The sequence below is a fragment of the Anguilla rostrata genome, chromosome 8, assembly GCF_018555375.3.
Source record: "Anguilla rostrata isolate EN2019 chromosome 8, ASM1855537v3, whole genome shotgun sequence".
Lineage (NCBI taxonomy): Eukaryota > Metazoa > Chordata > Actinopteri > Anguilliformes > Anguillidae > Anguilla > Anguilla rostrata.
Window position 1 is genome coordinate 12,738,484 of NC_057940.1, and position 25,040 is coordinate 12,763,523.

General features: G+C 41.7%; 2 protein-coding genes across 3 annotated transcripts; both read right to left on the bottom strand.

The window, feature by feature from the left end:
* Nucleotides 1–3,910: 3,910 nt before the first annotated feature.
* Nucleotides 3,911–14,171, bottom strand: LOC135260855 (interferon regulatory factor 4-like). Of its 2 annotated transcripts, none has more exons than XM_064346502.1 (9): nucleotides 14,025–14,171; nucleotides 13,244–13,443; nucleotides 12,097–12,283; nucleotides 10,632–10,723; nucleotides 9,363–9,501; nucleotides 7,826–7,933; nucleotides 6,584–6,940; nucleotides 5,433–5,545; nucleotides 3,911–4,777 (listed from the first exon to the last, which is right to left on the bottom strand). In XM_064346502.1, the coding sequence occupies exons 2-9, from the start codon at nucleotides 13,439–13,441 to the stop codon at nucleotides 4,631–4,633; spliced, it is 1,341 nt and encodes a 446-aa protein (XP_064202572.1). In that variant the 5' UTR covers nucleotides 13,442–13,443; nucleotides 14,025–14,171; the 3' UTR covers nucleotides 3,911–4,630. The 2 variants fall into 2 exon arrangements, with proteins under 2 accessions (XP_064202572.1, XP_064202573.1); XM_064346503.1 differs by having other exon boundaries at nucleotides 13,244–13,307; nucleotides 14,025–14,089.
* A 1,912-nt stretch (nucleotides 14,172–16,083) lies between these two features.
* On the bottom strand, nucleotides 16,084–24,050 carry LOC135260856 (dual specificity protein phosphatase 22-B-like). Its single transcript, XM_064346504.1, has 7 exons — nucleotides 23,860–24,050; nucleotides 22,018–22,051; nucleotides 21,643–21,725; nucleotides 20,730–20,779; nucleotides 18,280–18,354; nucleotides 16,880–17,051; nucleotides 16,084–16,638 (listed from the first exon to the last, which is right to left on the bottom strand). The coding sequence occupies exons 1-7, from the start codon at nucleotides 23,878–23,880 to the stop codon at nucleotides 16,507–16,509; spliced, it is 567 nt and encodes a 188-aa protein (XP_064202574.1). The 5' UTR covers nucleotides 23,881–24,050; the 3' UTR covers nucleotides 16,084–16,506.
* Nucleotides 24,051–25,040: the final 990 nt, after the last annotated feature.

The window sequence follows — 25,040 nt, forward strand, 5'->3', positions numbered from 1 at the left end:
CCATTACCTCCAAATGGCGAACACTTGGAACAGTGGTGAATCTTTCCAGTAGTGGTCAGCCTGCTAAAATGTCTCATCCAAAGATCCAAAGAACTGGCCTCTCTAGCCTCAGCTAAGGTCAGTGCTCATGACTCCACAATAAGAAAGAGACTCTGTAAAAATGGGAAAGTAGAAAGGAAGTAACCACTGCTAAGAGAAATATAAATGCACGTTTCCTGTTCACAAAAAGTGGTTGAGAGTTATTTATTAACTAAATTTTAACAATTTTATTTTGACATTTGTGCTATATATGAACGGAAGGGAATCTCAAATGATATCATTGTATTTAGGAGCAGTCAGCCAGAATGAGGAAATGGCCATACCTTTTAAAACAGCTACTGGAGATCTTTTCAACTGCAATGGTTTTTTAAAAAAAAACAAAAACCTACAGTACATCTACTGCTTTTCTAATCTAATCTGTGACTAATTACTTGCTCATCACCAAGTATCCTAGCACTCATAGAGAAAATTTAAATGGTTGATTTATTGGCTACTAAAATATGGTACTTTAAACTCAAATCAGCCGTTGTATACCTCTGTAAAACAGAGTATATACTCAAATCAGTGATTATTTCTGTTTATAACACAAGTCCAAATTGAAAGCTGTTGCCCCTCAGTACCGCACCAAGTGATTTGTTTCCTCTAAAAAGTGAGTATGTGCACAGTCAAAAAGGGAAGCAGTTCACTTTCTCATAGGAGTGTTTCAATGAGTTAAGAGTAAGGAGGGATAAGAAAAAATGATATTATATGTAAATGATTCAGGAAACCATGGACTCGCACTTCAGTTGCACTGGCAGCACTTAATTACTTTACACATTGATTTGATCATTGAGATAAATACGTGTCAAAGTAGAATCTCCCTGTTCTCGTTTGCTGTTGACCACTGGAGTGTTTTACCACAAATGACTCGTAAATCTGGGAAGTCTGCTTCTTACTTCGTTTAAACACAACCACAACACTCCCCTCCCCACACACGCACCTCTATGACACATACACGCAAACCCATTAAAGGTTAATTGCAAATGTTAGTTCTTTAGCTTTAACAGAACCTTACCATTACTGTTCAGTTACTATTTGTAATTTAACAACGAATGGGCTATGTGTATACAAAGTCATCCCTAGATGCACCAGTAAAACTCCACTAAACCCTCTGAGTAGTTGGTTTCAAAAGACTGAAAACTATTTTGACTGAAGCTACTGTATTAAGAGTATTGCAACAATTGTGCTACATATATCTGGTCAAAAGGTTAGTAAACAGAACAAAGGGTGCTTTATTTTAGATATATTAATTACGTTTGCTAATGAGCAGCAGTGGTGGTAGTGCTATGCGTTCTGACAAGCCTCTTTTTCTTGTTAAGTTTGTTACATCCCTAGTTTTTTACGACCCCCAAATGTAATCTCAACCAGGTGCATTACAAAACGATAACCAAGAAAACAAATCAAAATCGCAAAATACGAATTATTGTTATGAACTAACATAGGTGTCTGATGTAGAAGTCAACAAAGAACAGGTGAAAACAGGGCCTACAGAAGACTACTGCCCTAATCTTAAACCATTAGTGATTCTTTCTCCGGAGAAAAAAAAAATCCTACCCTGACCCATAACCTACCAAAAAGGAAAATTTATCTTGCCTGGGAACATATCAGAAAAAGACAAAAGAAAGAAATAAAGTAAAGGCTAAAACTTAGATAAGATCTCTCAAAACAGACAAGCCAAAACTCTGACATGTTGATTCAGCCAAGAGAAAGGTCTCCATGGGGCTGGAGATGGGGGGTTTTTATCCCCTGGAATGCAGGTAACCAGGTGTTCATAATAAAACCTTAATGTCCTTCTGAAGCTCCACCTACAGGCAGAAAAACAATATCCCCAAAAAACAAAATGGGAGCTGAAACAGGAATGTGACAGTTACACTTAAAGGTATAGTGGTGTTGGTTTTTACTAGTCACATGGTGCTAGTAAAAAATCTTAAATTGAAATTCCATGCTTGAGATGAATGCAAAATTGGTTTTAGTAATAAATTCAAGAATTGTTTTATTCAAACAGTCAACAATATTTTCATATACTACATGCTGTAAATACTAAATTCTGCCCCTCCCAAGTATACCTTTCTTGGTTTCACTGGAGAACTACTGAATATTTTCTACTTTCACTACCTTGTAATTCTTTTGCTTAAGGCAAAAGCAACTTGTGCTACACACATTCACTTACATGCAACATGTTATTTTAGGGCTTCATACTGTTATTCAAATCAAAAATAAAAGTGAGCTGTCCAGTAACCAAAACTATATGGCAGAGTCCAGAGATTTTATTTTAGGAGTAGAAATGGATTGTAAACCTAAACACGGCCCACAGTTTCTGAACAACAAAGGGAAAACATTTTTCCAAAACATGTATAAAGAAGGAGAACCAGTCCTCCTCTCTTCACTTTGTCTTTCATGAAATGAGGTGTCTTCTTCTATAATTAGAAAACCCGTTACCCACAAATTTCACTCAGAAACGGGGGTGGAAAAATACTGTTATTTTAAATCATTGTTTACTGTAAGATAGACTGTGTTGATATTTTAAATGGCTTGGTCATTTCAGGAGTTTTCATTTGACAGTAGTGTATTGGTGAACCAATATAACATGACCAAAATAGCATAACATGACATTCAGAACTGTTGAATTAGTTCAACAAATCAAATTAGACAAAATGTAATTTAGATAATTTCCCATTTCAACTCATGAAAAGAAATTCAAATTTGAAACCTCATGGCCAAAAATAAAAATCTGTGTAAAGCACCCCAAAAAAAAATACATATCCAAAATAAAACGGTTGCTGTTCTTGAACCCATTTGACTACGTGGATAATCCTGGTCTCTTTTGACAAGGAATCCTTGTGAAGTTGATGGTCAATTTTACTGAAAGAAACTAACAGAAGCTCAAACACATTGAAAGTTGAAATTGCTTGTGGCTGTGTCTGGTCAGCTTAGAAACACAATGGAGCCACAACCACAAGGCTGGATAAGTCATGGTTCAAATTGAATGATAATACCACCAAACATTAGTATTCTGTATTGCTTTTTCATGTCTAGGTGCGTTTCCAAAAGGCCATTTTGAAACTCCAAAAGGACACTTGGAAATCAAATGAAGTTATGGCTTTAAATGTGTAAAACACTTTATATTGTATACTGTATGCTGGTGGAAGCAGCGTACTGGAATCAGCTCCTCTTCCCCTCTCCCCTTCCCTTTCTGGAAGGTCTGGAAGATTGGAGAAAACAACTACATTAGCTATCGATTTTACTACTCCATTGAATGAGGTCTATTTATTGAAGTTCGAGTCAAATACCGCGCTCCCATCAATATGTCAAACACATCCCATATTGTCATGCCAAAATAATTTATTATTTGAAATCAGACCTACTCCTTATTTATAAGCACATTGAACAATAATAAAAATATTTTGAGAATGTATTTAGATGCTCACCAATAGGATGTTAAAATAGGATCAATTCTTTCACTGAAAATGTCCTCTGCTGTTTTCACTGAAATTTTTACTCATATGAGTGATTTCTTCCAAGGCCTCCAAATGCTGAATCTTCTATTTAGACTTAGGTATTGCAAAGCGTGTGTACTGAAAAAATCATGGTTTGCTTAGGCAGAGGAAACAATGCATGTCCTTTATTGCAAGCCTAACAACCTATACACCATTAGAATCATAATTTCTTTGGCTAAAATGCTTTTCAGCCATGACTATAATAGCTTGCCACTGGCCGACTACTTAGGATTCTTATGATCCTGAGAATTTTAAAGGACCACAGTTTTAAAGAGCATGTGAAGGTGTAATGTTAATAGGTATGGTACTACTGATTAATTCCATGGAGTCATGTGTGTATTTTGTCAAATTATTTAATAAAAAAGTAAAACAATAACAATTTTCTGCATACTGTACAGTTATTAAAAGATATTACATTTTCCATTTTAAAAAACACAAAAATACATCTCACATTCACGTCCTACAATACAAGACTTCTGTTTAGTTTGAGCAAAGGCTATAAAGACTACTCAAACTGATTTAAGTAAGCTTCACCCATGAAAGCTGATTAATTTACACAGTGTAATTCAGACATGCTGTCAACATCAGAGAGAGGGAGAGAGACAAAGAGGTTGGGGAGAAAGAAGAGGAAGATAAAATGGAAATGACAGAGAAAGGGAAAGACAAGGTGACAAGGTGAGAGAGAGATTGGAGGGGGTTGGGGAGAGAAGAAGTAGAGCATGGAAGAGAAAAATAGGGAGAGAGAAATGGAGACCGAGAGTCAGTAGGCTAAAGGGAGAGAGAGGGAGGGAGAGAGGGCGAGTAAGAAGCAGAAGGGGAAAGAGAGAGAGAAAGTGAGAGAGAGGAGAGGTAGCATGAGGGACAGAGACACAGCGAGAGCCCTGCATTGTCCTCTCCAGCCCCGAGGCTTAGCCCAGTCCCCAAGACCCAGAGAATCCGCAGCGTAGCGATGAGAACTCCGGCAGGCCCGCATCCGAGTTCCAGCCTCGAACACTCCGGAGCGGCCAGCGTCTTTCCATGAAGGCAATGTGCGGCTTTGCCGCGGCCGCGCGCCGTCACTCCGGCATGGCGTGGGGGTGGATGGGCCTCTGGTAGTCCTCCGTCGGCGAGGCCGACTGCTCGGGCGTCTCGTACCCGCGGCCGTAGTGCCCGCCGCTCTGCTGGGCGAAGTACAGGAGCTGCTTGGCGAACACGGGCTCCACCTTGAGAAAGCAAGCAGGCACGGTGACTAATCAGACATTACTAATCCATCTTTCCGCTAAAACAGCAGGCCGTGAATCACTGCGGTGTGTGGGGAAGACCCGGCGCTTCAGTGAGTAATCAGAGCTACGAACATCTCACCACCAGCACCTTTTTACATGTGTTAATATAATGTGGGTCTGCTGCTAGTCCTCACACTGCAGTCTGATGAGAAGCTGGAGGAGATCAGGCATTGAGATGTTACACTTTAATTGATGGGCAAAATTATACTATTTCACTATGTATTAATGTACGAGACATACTTATATGGTACATATATATATGGTATTATATATATATATATAAATGTCAAGAGAATAAAAATGAACAATTATAATAAGCAAGAGGCATATGATTTGGGGAACAAAATAGGTTATAATTGCATAAATACATTTTAAAATAATGTTTTCTGTCAAAAAACAGCAGGTGGCTTGATACAAAGAATTAGAATGATAGAGATGTAGGCCGTACAGAGGTAGCTATCGTCCTTTTTATAGCCATACAGCCTGTGTATTACCATCACTTTAATGATTTACTTCTCCAATTAAAGTTTCTTTGCCTCTTTTCTGTGTGGATGGTCAGGTGACTTATGGAACAGGTGAACTGTGTGAAACGCACCTGGGCAGTTATCAACTTGCTGTGCCGCTGGGGGTCTGGGTACTCATCCCCGAAACTGAGAACTACCTGGAATTTGGGCGGTGGACGACCTTGGTAGGCGTAGCCCTGGAGCTCTGAAGGGCATAGAGGAAAGAGAGCAGACCAGTGAAGGACCAGTGCTTATCCATTCAGTGGAACAGGTCAGCTAACAAGCCTAACTGTAGAGTAGCCAAGTCCTCACCATAATGGTGGATATAGTCTCTTTCATCTGCTATAATTTATTGCCTTATTTCTTTTTTTTCTTCTGCAATTCAAAGCAGATGAGAAAAAAAACATGCAAGAAAGGGGAAGTCCAGCAGATTTCTAGAGAAGGTTGTAATGAATGGTTATTTGTTGCCAAGTCCCTGTTCCTGTGGAAATCATGACTGATCAGCAATCCTGCAGTTGGTGAACAGAGGACGAGAAGTGACTGATGTGTGGGTGGGTGGGACCTGTTGGAGACTCTGGGAGATGCTGCTAAGAAGATGACAGTTGGGCATGCAGATTAACTCTCTTAACTAGTACTGTCAGTGTCCTTATTTCCAGTTACTGAACTCCTGAAGCGGTCATAAATATATGAACATGTGACAGGCACATGCAGGAGACATAAAGGCAGTCCTACTGAGCAAGACGAGCACCTTATACGACGTTTTATTAAACTCTAAATAAGAAATAAGCAATGACTCCTCCCTCTCTGTTCACATCCATCCCCGCTCAAAAAATATCTATCCAAACTCAATAACGTAGGCTTGTCGCTAATGACTAATCACCTCGATATTTCTTATAACTGCTCCACATGCATATCTCAGCCTCGTAATCAGCTCAAGTAATGGGGAAAGAATTCAGCGTGAACAAGGACCGTTTGCAAGGGAACACTGTGATGAAAATCCGCATCACTTTTTCCTGCAGACACTGAATGCAGAATTATCACGGTTGAAAGGTAATAGCCTCAGAAAGATCTTGGGTTGCCCCCTCAACCCACCTAAGGAGAACATGAAACAGCGAGCTGTACGTAGCCCACGGTGAATATCTGAATCCACCAATGGTGACATATATTCCAACAGCACACAGTATTGACATTTTTCAATGGACTGAAACTCACATTCTTTATATAGTAAATCAGAAAGGCTCACCGCTGAGAAAATGCTGTGTGTCAAACAGCTTACAGGTCTGCTCCTTCTCCAGTTTGTTGGGTTTATCGGCGTACGGAGCCAGAGGCCCCTCCCAAAAGACACGCCCCTGGCACAGCCGCTTGGCGTACAGCCCGTCCTGGGCCAGCCACAGCTGCACGCCCCTCTCCAGGGCGGTGGGCAGCTTCTCCGCCCCCTTCCTCTGGGACTGCGGGTAAGGGAAGGGGAAGACCACCTGGTCCATGCTGCCGTAGGGTCGGTCCTCCGGGGACGTGGAGATTCGGCAGCCCTCCGGGCTGGTGGTGGTCACCTCCTTGACCAGGGAGTCCCGGTAGAACAAGGAGACGTGCAGGCGGCAATCTGGGTGGAGGCGGGTGCAGAGGCGAGAGGTGGAGTGAGACATTGTGGGTATGTTTTCACTGTGACCTCGGATTGCCAGCTTAACAACCTACACAAGTTTAGAACATGGTTCGGGAACCCCCAAACCCAGCAAAGCTTCTGAGGCCACCTGGATCGCCTCATCAAAAGTATATCTGAGGGGGAAAACAATCTTATGCTGGACAACATTGAATACGTGAGCTAAATGTTTCATGTAGAGCCAAATTTTGATTGATTCTCTGAATTTTTCATTTCACAATAAATAACATCAGAAGAATGTTATTTTCATTTTTAAAAACCTTTTCAAATATTATGTCATAAAACACTGATGCTGACTAACAATGTTTTGCTGAGTGTGTAAATGATACATAGTTCCACATTTCTTTGAAAAAGCACTTAAGAAAGGAAAACAGTGTGTCATCAAACAGGACTCACATAACAAAAGCTAGGCTTATTTATTGAACGATTTCAAGGAACTATGTGAGTCCCCCAGCTCTTGCTAATTAGATTCGACAAAGGAAATAATCATGTGAAAATTATGTGAAAATGGGGAACTACTGTAAATCTTTTCCTCATTAGACATGATAAGCTACTATTTTTGTAGCATATGGCAACAATATGTGCCACTGAAACAGAGAATGTCCCATGGTAAAAACAAAACAGTCAAAAACAAATCTACAGGTATCACACTGTAACCAGTGTAAGCAGTGAGCTTTGGAATTGAAATCCAGTGACAGATATAATCAGGAAGAATACACCCAGGACCCTGTATTCTACCTACTGATTATTATTCTACCAAAGTGTGTGTGTGTGTGTGTGTGTGTGTGTGTGTGTGCCTGTGTGTGTGTGTATGGTTATGCTCTTTACCGGAGAAGGCCATGGCCTCGGCTGATCTCATGCTGGGGTCTAGTGAGAAGGCTGGGGGCTGAGCCTCATTGGGGGAGCAGGTGTAGAAGGACCCTGTTATTTGATATCCTATCAACACAGAGGAGAAAAAGACTTCATTAGAAAAGTACCCACTTGTCCTTGGCCCCAGTTCTGTCAAACTGCTATTGATCTACAAACTGCCCCAAGATCATGAAATAATACAAGTCTATCATACAATATGACATCATCCATATGGTGGTGATTATAATGAATGCTAAACATGCAAGAAACAGCTGACAAACAAAATACCCTTACAGTACTTTTTTTAATGCAGTATCCAAAGCAAATTGCTGAGAGACTGAATCCCTCCTTTGTCTTCCTGAGACTTTGAGCTTTGATATGATGTCACCAATTCAGATGAATGAGGAAGTCATTACCCATTACATAGTATGGTTATTATTATTTTACACGCAACCAGCAAACAGGTTCTTCCCATGTTCTAGCAAAAATACTCAAAAAATCCCCTTTGGCCTCCACACATCAGCCTTTCCACAGGTGATCTGAGCCCCTCTGATTCTTCCACACCTCCAGTGACAGCATGATGTGGGTTTTGGATTGCTTAACCCCATCATTGCTGCAGGACAGAGCTTCGAAAATTCTTGGCAATAAATCTTCAGAGAGTATCCCTTCCACGCAACTTTAAGTTGCTCAAATTTTTCATCCAGACAATGAGTCATTTTAAAACAAGGAAGTGGATTGCCCTGACAGATAAACAGAACAGCTTAAGTTAAGTTACATTAACTTTCTGCTTCAATAATGTAATGCAATGTAATGTAAGAGAGCAGAACAGCACTAATCTTTACCCGGGGTCTTCAGCACAGGCCACAGCACACTGAAGAGGTTCAGGCTGAAACAATTGTGCCCATTTGTTTTCTTCTACCCAGTAAAATTCAAAATCTATTAAATGTATCACTGAGTGCCATCCACATCTCTACTGTGAGTAAAATAAATCCCTGCCATTCTAAAGTGGACAGAAGCCGGTCAGTCTTGGAAGACTTTGTCACAGGAGATGTGCAGGGCTTCACTTGGGGATGTCTCATAATACCCTACTTCCCCCAGACCCAACCACCCAACCAACCTCACCATTCTTGCGAGGCTTGTCCCCTGGGCATGTCTCATAATATCCCACTCCCCCCAGACACAACCACCCAACCAACCTCACAAATCTCACAAGGCTTGTTCCCTGGGCATGTCTCATAATATCCCACTCCCCCCAGACACAACCATACAACCAACCTCACCATTCTCACAAGGCTTGTCCCCTGGGCATGTCTCATAATATCCCACTCTCCCCAGACACAACCATACAACCAACCTCACCATTCTCACAAGGCTTGTCCCCTGGGGATGTCTCACAATACCCCACTCCCCCAGACCCAACCACCCAACCAACCTCACCAATCTCACAAGGCTTGTCCCCTGGGGATGTCTCACAATACCCCACTCCCCCCAGACCCAACCACCCAACCAACCTCACCATTCTCACAAGGCAGTGCCTGCCAGGGCAGGTTCCGTGGAGGGTAAGGGCACTGGCCAAACTGGAGCTCTGTGGGGGTCTGTGGATCTGGCGTGTAGTCCCTCCACTCTCTCCTGTCATGGGAAATGTAGCTGGGCATCTGGGAAGGGGGAAGGGCAAAACTGAGCTTCAACACAGATTCCACACACCCAATCAGATGGTCAGCTCCTGCATTCCTTCCATCCTCTCTGCTTCTCTCGATTCCAGTTGGAAAGGTGATTTCAGCAGTGCAGCTTATGTATATTCATGAAGAGGTGTGCCTAGAACCTCTGAAAACAGAAAATCCATTTGCACAATAATGTCCTCTTAATGAATACTCATAACATTAGACATTTTCAGGTTTAATGGTGAGTTATAATGATCAGTACGATATGTATGAAGCTGACCGTCTGGTTAGTCTACAGAAATCGTGTCATTCCAGAAGATCTAGAACACATATTGGCATGGAAACATTGATGCGCTAAGCAGTCCAGAAGGTTTAGATATTGGTTTCTAAATAGAATGTCTCAGCGTTAAGACCTCAAATACATTCAAGTTAAGTTATTTTTAAAAACATTTTGTAGACATCAGCCATAATATCTTGTTGTATCTTCATTCATAAAGGTCTTCAGACATGAATAACCCCACTCAGGCTGTGTGTGTGTGGCATTTAGCATCTAACATTTAATATTGATGAAAGCGTAAGACCTTTTTGGTAACAATTAACTACATGATCTTGACTTTGATATAGGTTCTAGTTTGGTTTAAGTATTAAGCTACACTGGTAAACAAAAACCTTATTAAAAGGGCCTGATCCATTATTCCCACAATTATTCACCCTTAAAACAATTCCTTGTCACAGTGCATATATTCATTTCTCCTCAATATTAATAATTCCCATAAACAGCTCAGGAAAACACATCCCCTCAGGCATAAAGGTCCACCTGAGAACTGAACCCACAACCCTTTCAGCAAACTGAACCAAACCCAACAACTGGCTACCAAACCTAAGAGAAGGGTACTTCTGATAGCAGGAGTAGCTCCAAGGGGGGAATGTTTGAGCTCCAAAGGGGAGTGGCCAAGCTCTAAATTGGCAGAGTTTAGTTTAACCCTAACCTTCATCTTTGGAGCTAGGCCACGTCCCTTTGGAGCTAGGCCCCAGGCCTTTGGAGCAGCTCCAGGCACCAGAAATGCATACTTGGCTCCTAATCACGAGGCGATGCAGTTTGGGCTCGGAGCGGGCGGAGTCACCTGGGTTTGCAGCTGTGAGTATGAGGAATGCATGGAGTAGCCGTGAGAGTTGACATGAGCCGGCGGCTCCTCTGAGCTCATCGCTTTGGCCACTGAAAGAACGAAGGAACGTCAGCACACTGTCTTTACAGCGACACGTTCCAGCTCAGCCAAACTTCAGGGAGAAGTTACAATCTAACCGCAGTGGACTTCGCACTTCTTTTTTGACTGATTAAATTAGTAGACAGAAATTATGTTACGTGACCTGATCTACACAATATTTTGTGGTTCCTGAAAGATGCAATGAAAAAAAAAAACACAGAGTAAGACTTAACAAAGATACAATGGCATGGAAAGACAATTGATAGGAAATTCAACTTTTTTAATTGATCCATGTTATAACAGTGCTTTCCAACATAGGCCATTTTACGAAATTCCTTTATAATACTTTACATAACCTAATTTCAGACAGAACATGCTACTTGTGCTGTAAGAAAACTTTCCACTACAACTGACGGGTCAAACACGAAGTGTGTGGTGGTTACACGGAGCTGCTTTTTTGCACAGACAGTGCGTGAGAAAGAGCCGAGCCAAGGCTTCACACTGCTCCACAGAAATGGCTCTAAACTGAGTGCGGCAGCGAGGTTAGGCGATCGTGCGAGTTTACGCAGTCGGATCTCGGCAGTGCTGCGTTTCGCACCGCGCAACTGAAGCCCCGCTAAAAAAAGCACCCAGCGAGCAGGCATCGGCTTCCTCTGCACCTCTGCGCTTCCTGCTTCAATGAGCATGATCAAAAACAAGACACTGTACTTCTGACGTCTCTCGCCCAGAAGTGAAAGAACATGCTCTCTCCTAGTGTAATCTCTGGCCATTAATGTGCAAATACTTTTGAGGCCTCAGAATCGTTGCTATGGCTAAATATAGACAGAGGGTATTTACCACCTGTTTAGATTATGATACCTTTTTAGTTGTCCCAACAACCAACAATCACTTATCTTGACCATTGTTTTTAAGAGTTGTTTGTGGGATTTTCTTATGAGTTGAATATGAATACTCTGTCATGTAATTGGTCCTAAAGAGGGTTTTGTTGCCCTTGCTTTTCAGGATTCAGTATTCTGTATCACCAAAAGCCCTCTGAATTGCCCGGGATAAGAGTATCTCACAAACAATTACTAAAAATAATTAACAATATAAATGATAACTAAAAATGATAATACAAGTCAGAACACTTTTCATACAGTGGAATCTGATTCTAGTGATATGACATTTAGAAAACACAAAAACAAAAAAAATCCATATTCATTTATTCCCCCCAAAAATACGGAAACTACCCCCCAGCAACACACACACATGATAACCACCGTGCCCCCATCACACACAAACACACAGACACACACATACACACATACAGTACACACACATACACACACACACACACACACTGTGAAATGAAGTGCATAAACAGGAATTAATCTGCGGTGCTTGCCTTTTTTAGCACCTTCGGGAATAATCCTGTAAACTTTGTAGGGATCGGATATATCCAGCTGGCTCCTGTCCACCAGTTCATCAAAGTCATTGCTTTTGTTCAGGGCACACCGGAGGCGTGTTTTCCACGTGGGAGGGTCAGGCTTGTCAATCCCTTCTCTGAACTTCCCTTTGAAGAGTGCCCAGGCCTGCGATGAACAGTTGGTCAGTTACAGTGGACTACTTGGAGCAGCAGCTTTTTACAATATTCCCCACAGAGTAAAATGTTCAGCGTTATATCAATTCGTACAGAGTACACATGGGCCTGTTGGACTCATATATACTCTGTTAGTGTTGAATGAACACTGTGTTTTACTGTGAAGTTAGATTCTTACAGAAATTGAATATACTGCAATATACAGTAAGTATATGGATACTACAATGTTGTAAAATATGAAACATGCAATATTTCTAAATATAGTATTATTACATTTTTCATTGCATGTATCTAAGATATATTGCAATATCATGGCCTGTTGCAATATCTTACTAATATAATGTATTACAATATAATGTATTTCAGTAAAATGTATTTCTGTAAAATGGAGTGATGGTTTTGACAGAACCGGTCCAGAATTACATATACAATAAGCCCAAATAAATCAGCTGCTCTTTTTAAGATATGGTAAATGCATGTTGTTAGTTGAATTCGTATTTTTAAAAACCCTCTGCAGTGTGCACCTGTGGCTCAAATAATAGTTTCACAATTGCGTTGGCAGAAGACGTAGCCAAGCCATTCTGATCCGGTTCAGCACTTCAGAATAAAGTCCGCATCGACTATTTTTATATTTTCATTTTTCCAGCAGTAAAAGCTCAATTTCGTCAAGCAAAACAGTCAAGATGACTTTAAAAGACGTCATAAAATAATTCGTCGCCCACTAAACAGAGCGGAAAAGGAAAATGAAATGACAACATGCAAATGAAGCTAAATCTGCCCTTGAACGACCGTAGCCTATCCATCCAATTGGATCTGCACATCTCAGAATCGGTCAACTGGCTGTCACCGCATAACTATTTGAAACTGATACTGGCTATTATCGCAGTTACACATCTACGCAGGTTCTATCGTAAACACGCCGCTGCGCGCATTGGCTGAAATAGGGCCATACCTTGAAGAGCGCGGCATCCTCGTCCCTGTTGTAGTCCTGCTTGCCCGCGTGCTTCCACGGGATTCTGAAAATGGTTTTGTCGTCACTTTCCCAAACCAATCCGGGGTACTTTCCGCTGTCAATCTGGTCAATCAGCCATTGTCTAAGCTTTCCATTGCCACAAGTAACTGACGTGCCGTAGTCACTCTCTAAATTCATATCTGTCAAAACGCATGCAACAGAATGGGTACATGGAGACATGTCGAACACTAGCAAGACACATTTATGTCAACCAGGGAGGATTAGCGTGGTTAAGTCCAGAAAAGCATAAACGATTTACCGGCATGCGAGAAAGGAAACAACTGCATGCCAGACTTCATAACAAGATAATTTACAAAGCAGAATCTTATGGTTTTAGTTAATAGCCTACTAGTGCCGTGTTAGCTAACCCAGCACACTAAAGCAATCGAAATGTCCGAAAGGATAGTCTAATTTACAATTAAATTCTATCATGGTATTAAACAAACACCATTATTTAACTTCTTCATCAGCATCTGATTAATATGGACATTTTCTAATGGCAACACAGTTTGTAATTTATATTATATAATGTATTGATGGGAACACGATGCTTTTATTTAACTCCTAGAAGATGACTGTAGCCTGCTTTTACATAACGACTACCATGTATGATCACCGCCACTGTTTCCACTACCTCTCTGCCCAACACTGACGACAACCTGTAGGGGCATAAGCTCGTCCGCTTGCCATCTGCTCATAGCACGGAGAGGAGTTTTCTTACCTTTGAAAGTTAGAACCCGGCACGCTCTCAGTGTAATCACAGGACAACATTAAAGGAGGAACTTAGTGCTCATTAAATAAGCAAGTCGGTGGGGGGTAGTGGTAGGGAGGAGCTTAGTCGAAATCATCACTGTCTGGTCTTTTCAATGAAGTTCTGTGAACCTTATCGCACTTTAGAAGCTACAGAAAACACAAGGGAAATCCCTCGCTAACGGCAAATTCAAGCCGCATAAAGGCAGTGGAACAAACAATGTGCTATTTTTGAAATTCAAAACACATTTTTTACACGTTGTTTTCGCTCTATTTCCAGACATTTTTGTATTGCTTTAATTTTGTAGTTTTAATTAACCAAAATCTTTCCTATTTAATGATCTGTTATTATTTGCTCAGTCTATATACAGAACAAAAAAGAAAAGAAAAAAAAAACCTTAATACAAAAATTATTTATTCCTAAATATGGCACAGACGGGTAGCGGTCTGTTACCTTCTACGTGCATACAGTGGGCCAGATATTTGGCTTCTGTAATGTAAACTGGTCAGTAATGATTTGTCATACGTTATAGCAGAGGAGAGGGGTGGGAGGCCTCCTCCTGCTGGGAAAACATAGTAACTGCAACTGCTAGTCCAGTTACGATGCACGACATGTCAAACAAGTCAACAGTAGGTCTGCAGCTACAGTTCGTCAAGAAACAGTTCACTACGTGTCTTTCTTGAATGAAAACTCAGACCACTCATTCACCATTAAAATGCAGAACATTTAAATATTAATACTGATCCAATCCCCCCAAACTCATTGGTTTTATGAACTTTCATGAGGACAGTTTTACTTAAGACTCTCATAACATGACAGTAAGTGACAGGTGGAAAACTCACATACAGCTCAAATTTCAGACTGGGTTTACTAGAACAATAAAACCATACCAAAACCAAAACCATACTAAACCATGTCACCTGAACTATGTGCTTCCTAATAATACCCCATTATCTATTTCCCTCTTGCAAATATGAATTCCACTTTATGTCATAGGAATATGTAGACTGCAACTCTTAGCTGTGACCTGATAACTTCATGTGTGTGTGATGGCATCATTAGCACTTTTCATAGCATAAAACCTGCATGTATGCACATTAAATAACAAGCATTAGTGTCTACTAAATGCTTCAATGTAAATGTAGAAATGTGGCATTTTTATTGTCGATGAACAACTACTTTCATGCTTTTATAACTAACATCATAAGTGGTTGGAAAGTAAAAATGTGTACATTTTGGACATGTGTAATACTATTTATTCGCCTGCTTCTACTCACAGAAGTTGTCGGTTAAAGTTAATGCTGTTAACCTACGAACAACAAAAGTATGTTGCGCGTAGGTTTTTTTTATAAATATATATTTTTTTGACACCTTCACACGTGGCCACCCTTGCTTGCATATGCTGTGAACAGGAAAGAGACAGTGGCCACGGGGATAAAGGGAGAACCAGCCTAGCTCTGCGGTTCCACCTTCATTATCATTAGTTAGCTGGTGACACCCTTAGAATATGAATGCGGCCCCAGTATGTGGTTTCAGGAGGTTAATGAGTTCCAACAGAGTTCTCCCCCTGAACATTTAACCAGGGCTTCTGTCCCATTGACTGCTCCAAGCAATGCATATACTGATGCATCATAAATGACTAAATCATCCTAGCTGAGTAAATTTGTTAATTTAATCAAGCAGACACTCTCATCCAGAGCTACCTACAATATAGGAGAAACATTAGTGTATTCACCCAACTAATAAGAACAATAGTGCCCCAGCTGCCAGACAAAATGTCCAGACCAGCAAGTGGAAATGAGATATCACTCCATTGAATGTCAAAGAACAAGAATACTGCATAAATACAGATTACATCCGCAAAAACATACAAATGACCTAAAACCAAATAAATACCATAACCATTTCACATGATAAAATGGAGGCGATGCAACTCACCACTGTATAAGAGTGCTCTCTTCATATACAATAAGAACCATTCACATGTGCTACAAAGTTGAAGACAAAGAATTGTGCAGGAAACGGTAGGTTGTGATTCCAGTCCATTTTAATTTATACTTAGTACAGAAACAAGTGGAAAAAAAAAGTTTGTATTACAAAACAACTGCATATAGAAATAACAAAAGCACATTCAAAATGTTCCTCTATTTTTTTTTTTGGAGGGAAAAAAACAACCTCAGTACATAGTGCACCTCTTCACATTGATTAGGAAGTAGATTTAAATAGTGATTTCCCACACAAACTGAGTCACATATCACAAAAAAAACAATTGCTTCATTTAAATTAATGCCTGTCTCCTTCAGCAATAAAGGACCAAAAACCCAAGGGTCCCGACCAAACACTTGTACAAAAAGAGGAGAGGTATGGCAGTGTACTCTAACTGGCTCTCCAAACCCAGTAGTAGGGTGTCTGTGGCACCGTCCTGCACCATCTGTGACTGTAGTGGGCAGCGTCAGGTGTACGTCATGCCAAGAGAGGTAAAATCTGCACTTTTGGCCTTGGGCTTCTGTGCCAAGAGAACCTGGATCGCATCCTCATCATTAAAGGGGTTCTCTTTGTACTTCTCCTTCAGCCATGTCCTGTACTGGGGTAAAAAAACAAAACAAAAAAACAATTTCAAACACACTTATTTACTCAGAAAACTCTGGAATCAACAGAAAATCATGCTTCAAACAAACAGCCTAGTGATGCAAATTGACAAGCACGGATACATCCCCAGTGATACCTCACCACTGCTACATCAGGAGATCTGATCAACAGCAGGGCAGGGGCAGGTCAGATGGCTCCACTGAGTGGGGGAGAGCACGGGCAGACTGTGCACTCACGTGGATGGCCTGCGTGCTCTCAAAGTCCTCCAGCTGCCTCAGAAAGCCCATGTTGGGGCCGGCGCAGGGCCGGGCCACCCGAACAGCGCTCAGGGCGTCCTGCCAGCCCAGCCCCGTCACCGTCATCAGGTACGCCATCACCAGGGTCACACTGCGGGACACGCCCGCCAGACTGCGCGTGTGTGCGTGCACGAGTGTGTGCGTGTGTGAGCGAGCGAGCGAGCGAGCGAGAGAGAGAGAGAGAGAGAGAATTCAGACTTTTAATCTCTTCCCACAGAGAGAGAGAGCGCCAGGCAGACATACAGATAGACAGATAGATAGATAGATAGATAGATAGGAACAGGGAACAAAAGGAAAAAAGTGAAATGGAGAGAGTAAGAGGTAGAAAAGATGAGTGAAAAGATGAAAATAACTAATATTCACAGAAAACATAGAGGGAGGTTAGGACAAATCCTTGAGAAGAGAGACAGAAAAAGGGAAGAAAAAAAACACTGAGCAGAGTACCAATCACAATAGGACAGAGAAAGGTAGAGGTGGCAAAAAGAAAATAAGCAGTAACACAAGAGACATTCACAGAAAGTGGCCCTGCTTTTTGAAACACTTCCTCTTTTATGACAAAGCTAAGGCAAGCCAGTTCAATGCTCCTGAAGATGCAGCAGTCTTCTCTCTGTTTCAAAAAGCAGGGCCACTGGCTTGCCTTAGCTTTGTCATAAAAGAGGAAGTGTTTCAAAAAGCAGGGCCACTTTCTGTGAATTTCTCTTGTGTTACTGCTTATTTTCTTTTTTATTGGCAAAAAGGAAAATAAGCAGTAACACAAGAGACAGACACAGAAAGTGGCCCTGCTTTTTGAAACACTTCCTCGTTTATGACAAAGCTAAGGCAAGCCAGTTCAATGCTCCTGAAGATGCAGCAGTCTTCTCTCTGTTTCAATGCTAGTTTATTACTACACATACAAGGCCAGCGTTAATGTTTCTGAACATGTAGAGGAGCATTCCTTTGTCGCAGGACCCCCATCAGAGACAAGCAGCCTATTTGCCTATGGTGTGCCACCAAAGAGCAATTTGGGAAGTTCAAGAATAGGTTGACTTTAACACCTTTTTATCTGTGTTCTCACAGGGCTCCGCTTGAGTTCACCAATGAGGTGACGCTGGTTGTCGGAGTGCTTTCAGTTTTCTTTTGGGGAGTGGGGGCGAGTGTGTAGGTGGTGGATGGTGTCGGGCTCAACCCACGTTGCCTAGAAGCATGTAGCCCCCATGCAGCATCCAAACCCTTCTTTCATAATGTAAATGCTGTACATGGAACCCCCCCACCCCCCCAACTCAGCTGTCCATCACACATCTCCATGGTAAATGGTGTGGGCGGGTGGGTGGGTGGCGGTGGTGAGTATTCCAGGCACTCACCAGTGGACCAGGCAGCCCTCCCCTTTCAGACGAGATTCGTGCATGAAGGAGATGCTCTCTTTGAAATACTGGGTCCTGTGAGCATGGGAGGAAATTCCAGGGGTTACAGCACCCCTATAACAATCTAAGAATCACTCCCCCCCCCAAATTTCAAAACTGGGACCCAATAACATTCAGTACTCTAAGCCATTACGATAGACGAACCTTACATTTGTGCTACTAATAAACAATAATAATAATAATAATATTATTATTATTATTATTATTATTCCGAAGGCACAGGGGGTTGAAATTAATTTGTGCATATCTGAAATAACCACTGTAATTGTACACAATCGTCTAAATCAGGGGTGTCCACACTTTTTTGGCTTGCGATATACTTTTCCAATGGCCAGCCCAATGTGATCTACCAACCAGTATACTGCCCTCACTTTTTCATATAGGGATGACCGGGGGGAACCGACATCGGAGCAGGGAGGCATTGACAAGCAAATTCATTACAAATTACAGAAATGTATACTATGTTTTGTGCTATGCTATCCTAATTATTGTGTTGTTCTGTGCTATACTGTGTAATTCCGTGCTATTCTGTGTTGTTCTGTGCTACATTATGCTATACTGTGCGGTCCTGTGCTATACCATGCTGCTCTGTGTGATACTGAGCTGTTCTGTGCCATGCTACACGGTTCCAAGTTATGTTCTGCTATACTGTGCTATTCTGTGCTGTTATTCTGTACCATGCTGCTTTGTGCTACGTTCGGCTAAGCTATGCTGTTTTGCATTATGCCATGCTGTGCTGTGTTGTACTGTGCTGTTCTATGCTGTGCTATTGTGTGCTGTTATTCTGTACCATGCTGCTTTGTGCTACATTAGGCTATGCTATGCTGTTCTGCATTATGCCATGCTGTGCTGTGTTGTACTGTGCTGTTCTATGCTGTGCTATTGTGTGCTGTTATTCTGTACCATGCTGCTTTGTGCTACGTTCGGCTATGCTATGCTGTTTTGCATTATGCCATGCTGTGCTGTGTTGTACTGTGCTGTTCTATGCTGTGCTATTGTGTGCTGTTATTCTGTACCATGCTGCTTTGTGCTACATTAGGCTATGCTATGCTGTTCTGCATTATGCCATGCTGTGCTGTGTTGTACTGTGCTGTTCTATGCTGTGCTATTGTGTGCTGTTATTCTGTACCATGCTGCTTTGTGCTACGTTCGGCTATACTATGCTGTTCTGCATTATGCCATGCTGTGCTGTGTTGTACTGTGCTGTTCTATGCTGTGCTATTCTGTACCATGCTGCTTTGTGCTACGTTCGGCTATGCTATGCTGTTCTGCATTATGCCATGCTGTGCTGTGTTGTACTGTGCTGTTCTATGCTGTGCTATTCTATGCTGTTATTCTGTACCATGCTGCTTTGTGCTACGTTCGGCTATGCTATGCTGTTCTGCATTATGCCATGCTGTGCTGTGTTGTACTGTGCTGTTCTATGCTGTGCTATTCTGTGCTGTTATTCTGTACCATGCTGCTTTGTGCTACGTTAGGCTATGCTATGCTGTTCTGCATTATGCCATGCTGTGCTGTGTTGTACTGTGCTGTTCTATGCTGTGCTATTCTGTGCTGTTATTCTGTACCATGCTGCTTTGTGCTAAGTTCGGCTATGCTATGCTGTTCTGCATTATGCCATGCTGTGCTGTACTGTGCTGTTCTAGGCGGTGCAGTTCCCAGCCAGCAGATTGACGAGCGATAAAAACAGAGCTGGGCTGAGGATGAGGCTCAGATGCAGCACAGAACTGAGAGCTTCCTTCCTGTACACCAGAGCCTGAACATTCAGCCGGAAGCCATTGTCTGTTTCTGTCAGAGTTTTTTTTTTGATGTGCTTACACATACACACGTGCATGTGTGTCTGTGTGTGTGCCTCGTGTGCATACGTGCACAATTTCCTCAATGTTTGTGTGCATGCATGGGTTTTTGATTGTCGTGTGTAAGTGTGTGTGTGTGCATGTGTGCGTGCGTGAATATGGGTCAATATAATGAGACATGGGTCAATGTAATCATTCATAACCAATCCAATCATTCTTCTGAGAAAAATAAATGTTAAAAAGGTGTTTTACCTTTTAAAGCACTTAAAATAGTACTTTTCCCAAGTGCATAAAAATTTTTTTACACAGCGCTCACATAGCACAATTGCTCCTCACTCAGTTCATCTCCTTGAAAGCTTAAAACGTTTAAAGAGTAGCAGGCTAGCATGTCTTTGTAATGACTCTAATATGCCTATAAATATTAAGATTCTTAGACCGTTGCATTTTCAGTTGCACAAATAAATGAACATTGTAACTGCAACATATTTTCTAACATATTCCTAAGATGAGATGCTGTTATGGGGCTGGCTATGTTCAGGAGACTGAATGGACTCCTACGTAAGTGCATTACTACAACTGAGAGGAGTCACTTACAGGTTCTGTGTGGGCAGATCAGCAGCTGGAATACAAAGATATGTCATCTCCTGTGGGCGGAAACAAAGCTCGATGTTACACACTTTTACACACGCATTACACACTGTGGCACGCTTTACACGTGGTTACAGAGACACTCAAACCTGAATGAGGGAAAAAAAAGTGTGCAATGCAATTTAAAATAGCAAACGTCCAAGCAGGTCAGTTACTTCCTGAAGAAGCTCCTGCCCTGTATTTCCATCTGCATTTTTGCGAACTGCACAAGGAGGAAACACACTTTCTCCAAAAAAAAAAAAAATGCCTGAAACATGGGCTAGGCTGCACAATCATGTAGATAACGTACAGGTTTTGGATTATTTTTGTTTTTGTAAGGCGTCTGAAAAAATTGTCAGAGGCAACAGAAACATATTTATTTGCAGGTTCCTTTCACATTATCATCGGAATATACCTGTACTACAGACTAAGCCAAATTGTAGGACTTAAAAAAATACCCAAGCCAACATGCTTTAAGAGGTGGCACCAAGCAGACCCCTAAATGGAACCTTGTTTCATCCAGACATTTACCCTGGATATAACCCATCTGAGGTGCTCGGTGTAAAAGGGAGGAAAACAGAGATTAAAGACCTTTTTTCGATTTCTATCTGGTTTCTCGCGGTAATAGCTGCACTTAGAGGAAGGATGTCCATTTGACTGTTACAATCTGGGAGAGGAGATAGCGTGAGGTGAGTCCCTGAGCGAGCAGATAAGAGCGTCAATTCCCAGGAGACCCGCCGAGGAACCGCACGGCAGGCAGACTGCACGCGGGCGCTCCACCAGCCGTGTCAGCCAATCCCGCCGTGGCCCTGACCTCCCCGCCCATGCAGGCGAGGCCCCCGCAGCCAGCCGGGGGGGGGGGGGGAGGGGCGTCGCGTACCTGTAGCAGCGGGGCAGCGCTGTCGTGAATGGACAGGATGTGCGTGATGTTGTGTCTCGCTAGCTGCTCTCTGTCTCGTGCGTCTGCGGGGTAAAAATGAGAAGAACGCAATTCAGTCAATTTATGCAAACTCTTCCCTCATATCAACGACACAGTCCTGCCACGGTAAAACGCTGCTGCTGGATGGGTGACATACATGTCCAGTCTCATGTACATATGCCATATTATTATATTCTGTTCATATGAGTAGATCACAGTTTATAGAAGAATAAACAGAAAAAATACTAATCTAAGTTTACTAATTTTTGGGAGCCAAACTTAATTAACCATAATTGTTCTAAAACGTGCTCAGCTTCCAAGGTAGAAAAAACTTACCTTTGAAGTTCCCCAGGTAGAGCCCAGGTAGGACCTAAAATGAATGCAAACAGGGTTGAACTCCTTGTTTTTCTCTTGATTTAATTTATTATATTCTTAAGTATTTAATTGACCCATCCATTTATGCAATCTGGCCAACATCAAGAATGACTACTTTACTCTAGACTAACCTACATGGCCTTATAGCTAAAATGTTCCCCGACACTTTGGAATGTGGCACCTGTATCAAAATGCACAACTCTGGCCACAATCTAATCTCCTTTAAAACTAACTATGCCTTAAAACTAACCTCCAACTGTTCGGTACTTCCATGGATGAAAATGACCAACTGCCAGTCATGCAACTTCAATCCCAGATCTACGCCCATTTAACAGCTTAGTCAAACTAAGCTAATTAAGCTTAGCGTAAACAAAATGAGACTTTTCAAGATAAGAATTCTGTCATTTTATATTGACTTCTGGAACATAAAACGAACTGTTCTAAAAATTAAATATCTGGCAACCACAACACCTTGGACAAGTGGTACATTGCATAGGTAACATAGAAGCAAGGAGTAACTCAGGGTTCAAGGTATAACAGGCAGGATAGCATTTCCTGTAGTCTGATTTTACAGCTTTAATCACAGCTTTCTCAACTTCTGTGCCCACTCTCCAAATGTGTTACAAGGCAACTGCCTATGATCCAGAGAAATCACACATAATGACTTCAGCATGATTGATCAAAAATGAATGAATGAATGAAGTAGCCTATAATATGATTGTGACAATACAAAAAACAATGTTTCAGTGTATAACATGGGATATTAATTTCCACCTGATTTAGAGTGCAAATATTGACACATTTGGTACAATCAGCATGGGCATGCACTACACTGCGTCATAAGAGAAGAAAGGGTTAATTAAAGACGATGCGTAGCCTACTAAACCATATCCAGTGTGTTTATAAGGTAGCCTAGTAAGTGACTAATTGAGCTGACTCAACCTGAAGTGTGATGATTCCTAACGACTGCGCAACAGATGGATGTATGGCATCTTGCCGCTGGAGGACTGAAATATGGATTCACTGAAACTTTTAATAAATAAAAGTCACAGCTAATAACAGGGATGCAAACCGTCGCTCCAAGAGGACAGGTGTATATGCTGGTTATATTTTTTACTGTTTTTTAAATTTTTTAATCCAAACAACAGGTCATACTAGCCTACTGGGTTACTTCTGTATCGGACCACAATAAAATGCGGCGGCGGGGGTTGCAGGCGCAAAATACAGTATCGTTATCAGCACTAATGAGGAGAGCACAGAAATTCAAACGCACAGCAACGCACTTTTGTCTTTATATTCCGGCTGAATGTGTATCTGTGTAAGAACATGAATAGCCGCCTACAGATTCTGCTTTCACTGACTCGGGTTTTGAAGCACGCAGTCATTAACAACCAAAAAGGATTCAACAGCACAGCATGATACTCGCAGGGAGTTCACCGCCTACAAGTGAACCGACGGAGTGGATGCCAGTGATAGCCGGCTAAATACTATAGATTACACTGTGACCAATATGTTAACACACTTATGTAAAGACATGTTTTTTATATGCGAAATACATAGCATAATAAGCGATGCAGGCGGAAAAAATTATTAGCCTATCATTTTCGATCATCATGCTAACATTGAGTGCCTCCACTTAATCGTATGAAAACGTTTTATTCGCCACCATGTCTTCTATCGTACCCATGGCGAAAAAACAACTTTCCTATCACTCGCAGAGAGAAAAGTAGCCTACAAGCACAGCTGAAAGAATCTCACAACTTGAGCACCGGTAACTGATCAATCAAGAAATACGTGAAGTACCTTGTTTACTCCGTTTCCCATTTTCACTACAGGCGTCAGTAGCCTATTTTATAGGCTACAGGCGATGCTGAAATGTAGCGTGAAACTCAGTCTCGACGTGCTCATAAGAAACCGCTTTAGTCTACTATTAATACACCATTCAATTACATTCGGCGAATTCCTCGATACTGACCGTCGAGTCTAAATAGAAAGTGAGTGGTTTGTGAGTGTTCTTGGGAAATGTAGTTCTTTATGTTAGTATTCGCTTTCAGTTACTTGCTATGCGAACTGCATTTACCAGATAGAAGAGAGTTAAAGACACACTCGTTTAAATGTATGCGCGTGTGTAGGATGGTGTAATGCTAAGTGGAGACGATGCCAATGTTGATTTCGAGGCCGGCTGTGATGTTAGCCTGGTACTGAGTGTTCCTGATGATAGTACATTATGCAATACACGAATATAATACATTTAACTTGCAAAGTGGTATTACTATTAGGCATTATTGGGGCATATTTGTTTACAAATTTACACTTAAATGAGTAAAAGTACAGAGGGTTGCAAATCTGAACTATGTGTGCCAGGCTACCGGTGTAACACCTTTATAAAGAAAATAAATGATTTGTTTTTTATTTTGTCTCCCTTAACCATGATTGGACTGTTGGGAGGAAGGGCCCAGACTAAGACTGTCAGATGCCCTAAATCCAGAATCTCATTATTTGTTCAGGTCCAGTTTGTGGTCCTGACCGGACAATATGTCCTGCCTGAGTAAGTGATTGAAAAAATTCCCCGGTCCTCACAGGTCCCCATGTCGTCTGTTATTATGTTTCCAGGTCTGCATGTTGTCTGGTTTTGATAAATTCAATATCTTGCAACCCTACCCCAGACTGACAGGGGCTGTCAATAAATTGCAGAGTAATTATGCAGGGATGGAGTGGTTTGCAGTGGTGGGGCCCAATGCGAGATATTTTCATGGGTCCCAAAAGGTATATTTTTAATATACAGATCCTGCATATTGGGTCAGTTTGGAAATATGTTGCTGGCTACTCAGTCCATCAGGATATAAATGGCAAGAAATATGATTAACCTGACATTAAACAAAATTCCATTTGTGGACTGCAGTGGAATGCAGAGAGCATAATATTTTGTATTGGCCAATCATACTTGCATTCTGTCCTCTGCCAATTCAAGAGAACACAGCACG

Bases quoted from the DNA above. Each gene is read 5' to 3' on its own strand.
- LOC135260855 (XM_064346502.1), bottom strand. From the start codon at position 13,441: ATGAATTTAGAGAGTGACTACGGCACGTCAGTTACTTGTGGCAATGGA. The intron at 10,724-12,096 runs GCAAGCACCGCA...TCGTTCTTTCAG, and splicing joins TCCCGAAGGTGCTAAAAAAG to TGGCCAAAGCGATGAGCTCA. The intron at 6,941-7,825 runs GTAAAGAGCATA...GCCTCCACCCAG, and splicing joins CGAGGCCATGGCCTTCTCCG to ATTGCCGCCTGCACGTCTCC.
- LOC135260856 (XM_064346504.1), bottom strand. From the start codon at position 23,880: ATGGGAAACGGAGTAAACAAG. The intron at 21,726-22,017 runs GTAAGTTTTTTC...TTTACCCCGCAG, and splicing joins CTACCTGGGGAACTTCAAAG to ACGCACGAGACAGAGAGCAG. The intron at 18,355-20,729 runs GTAAGTGACTCC...CCATGCTCACAG, and splicing joins GATCTGCCCACACAGAACCT to GACCCAGTATTTCAAAGAGA.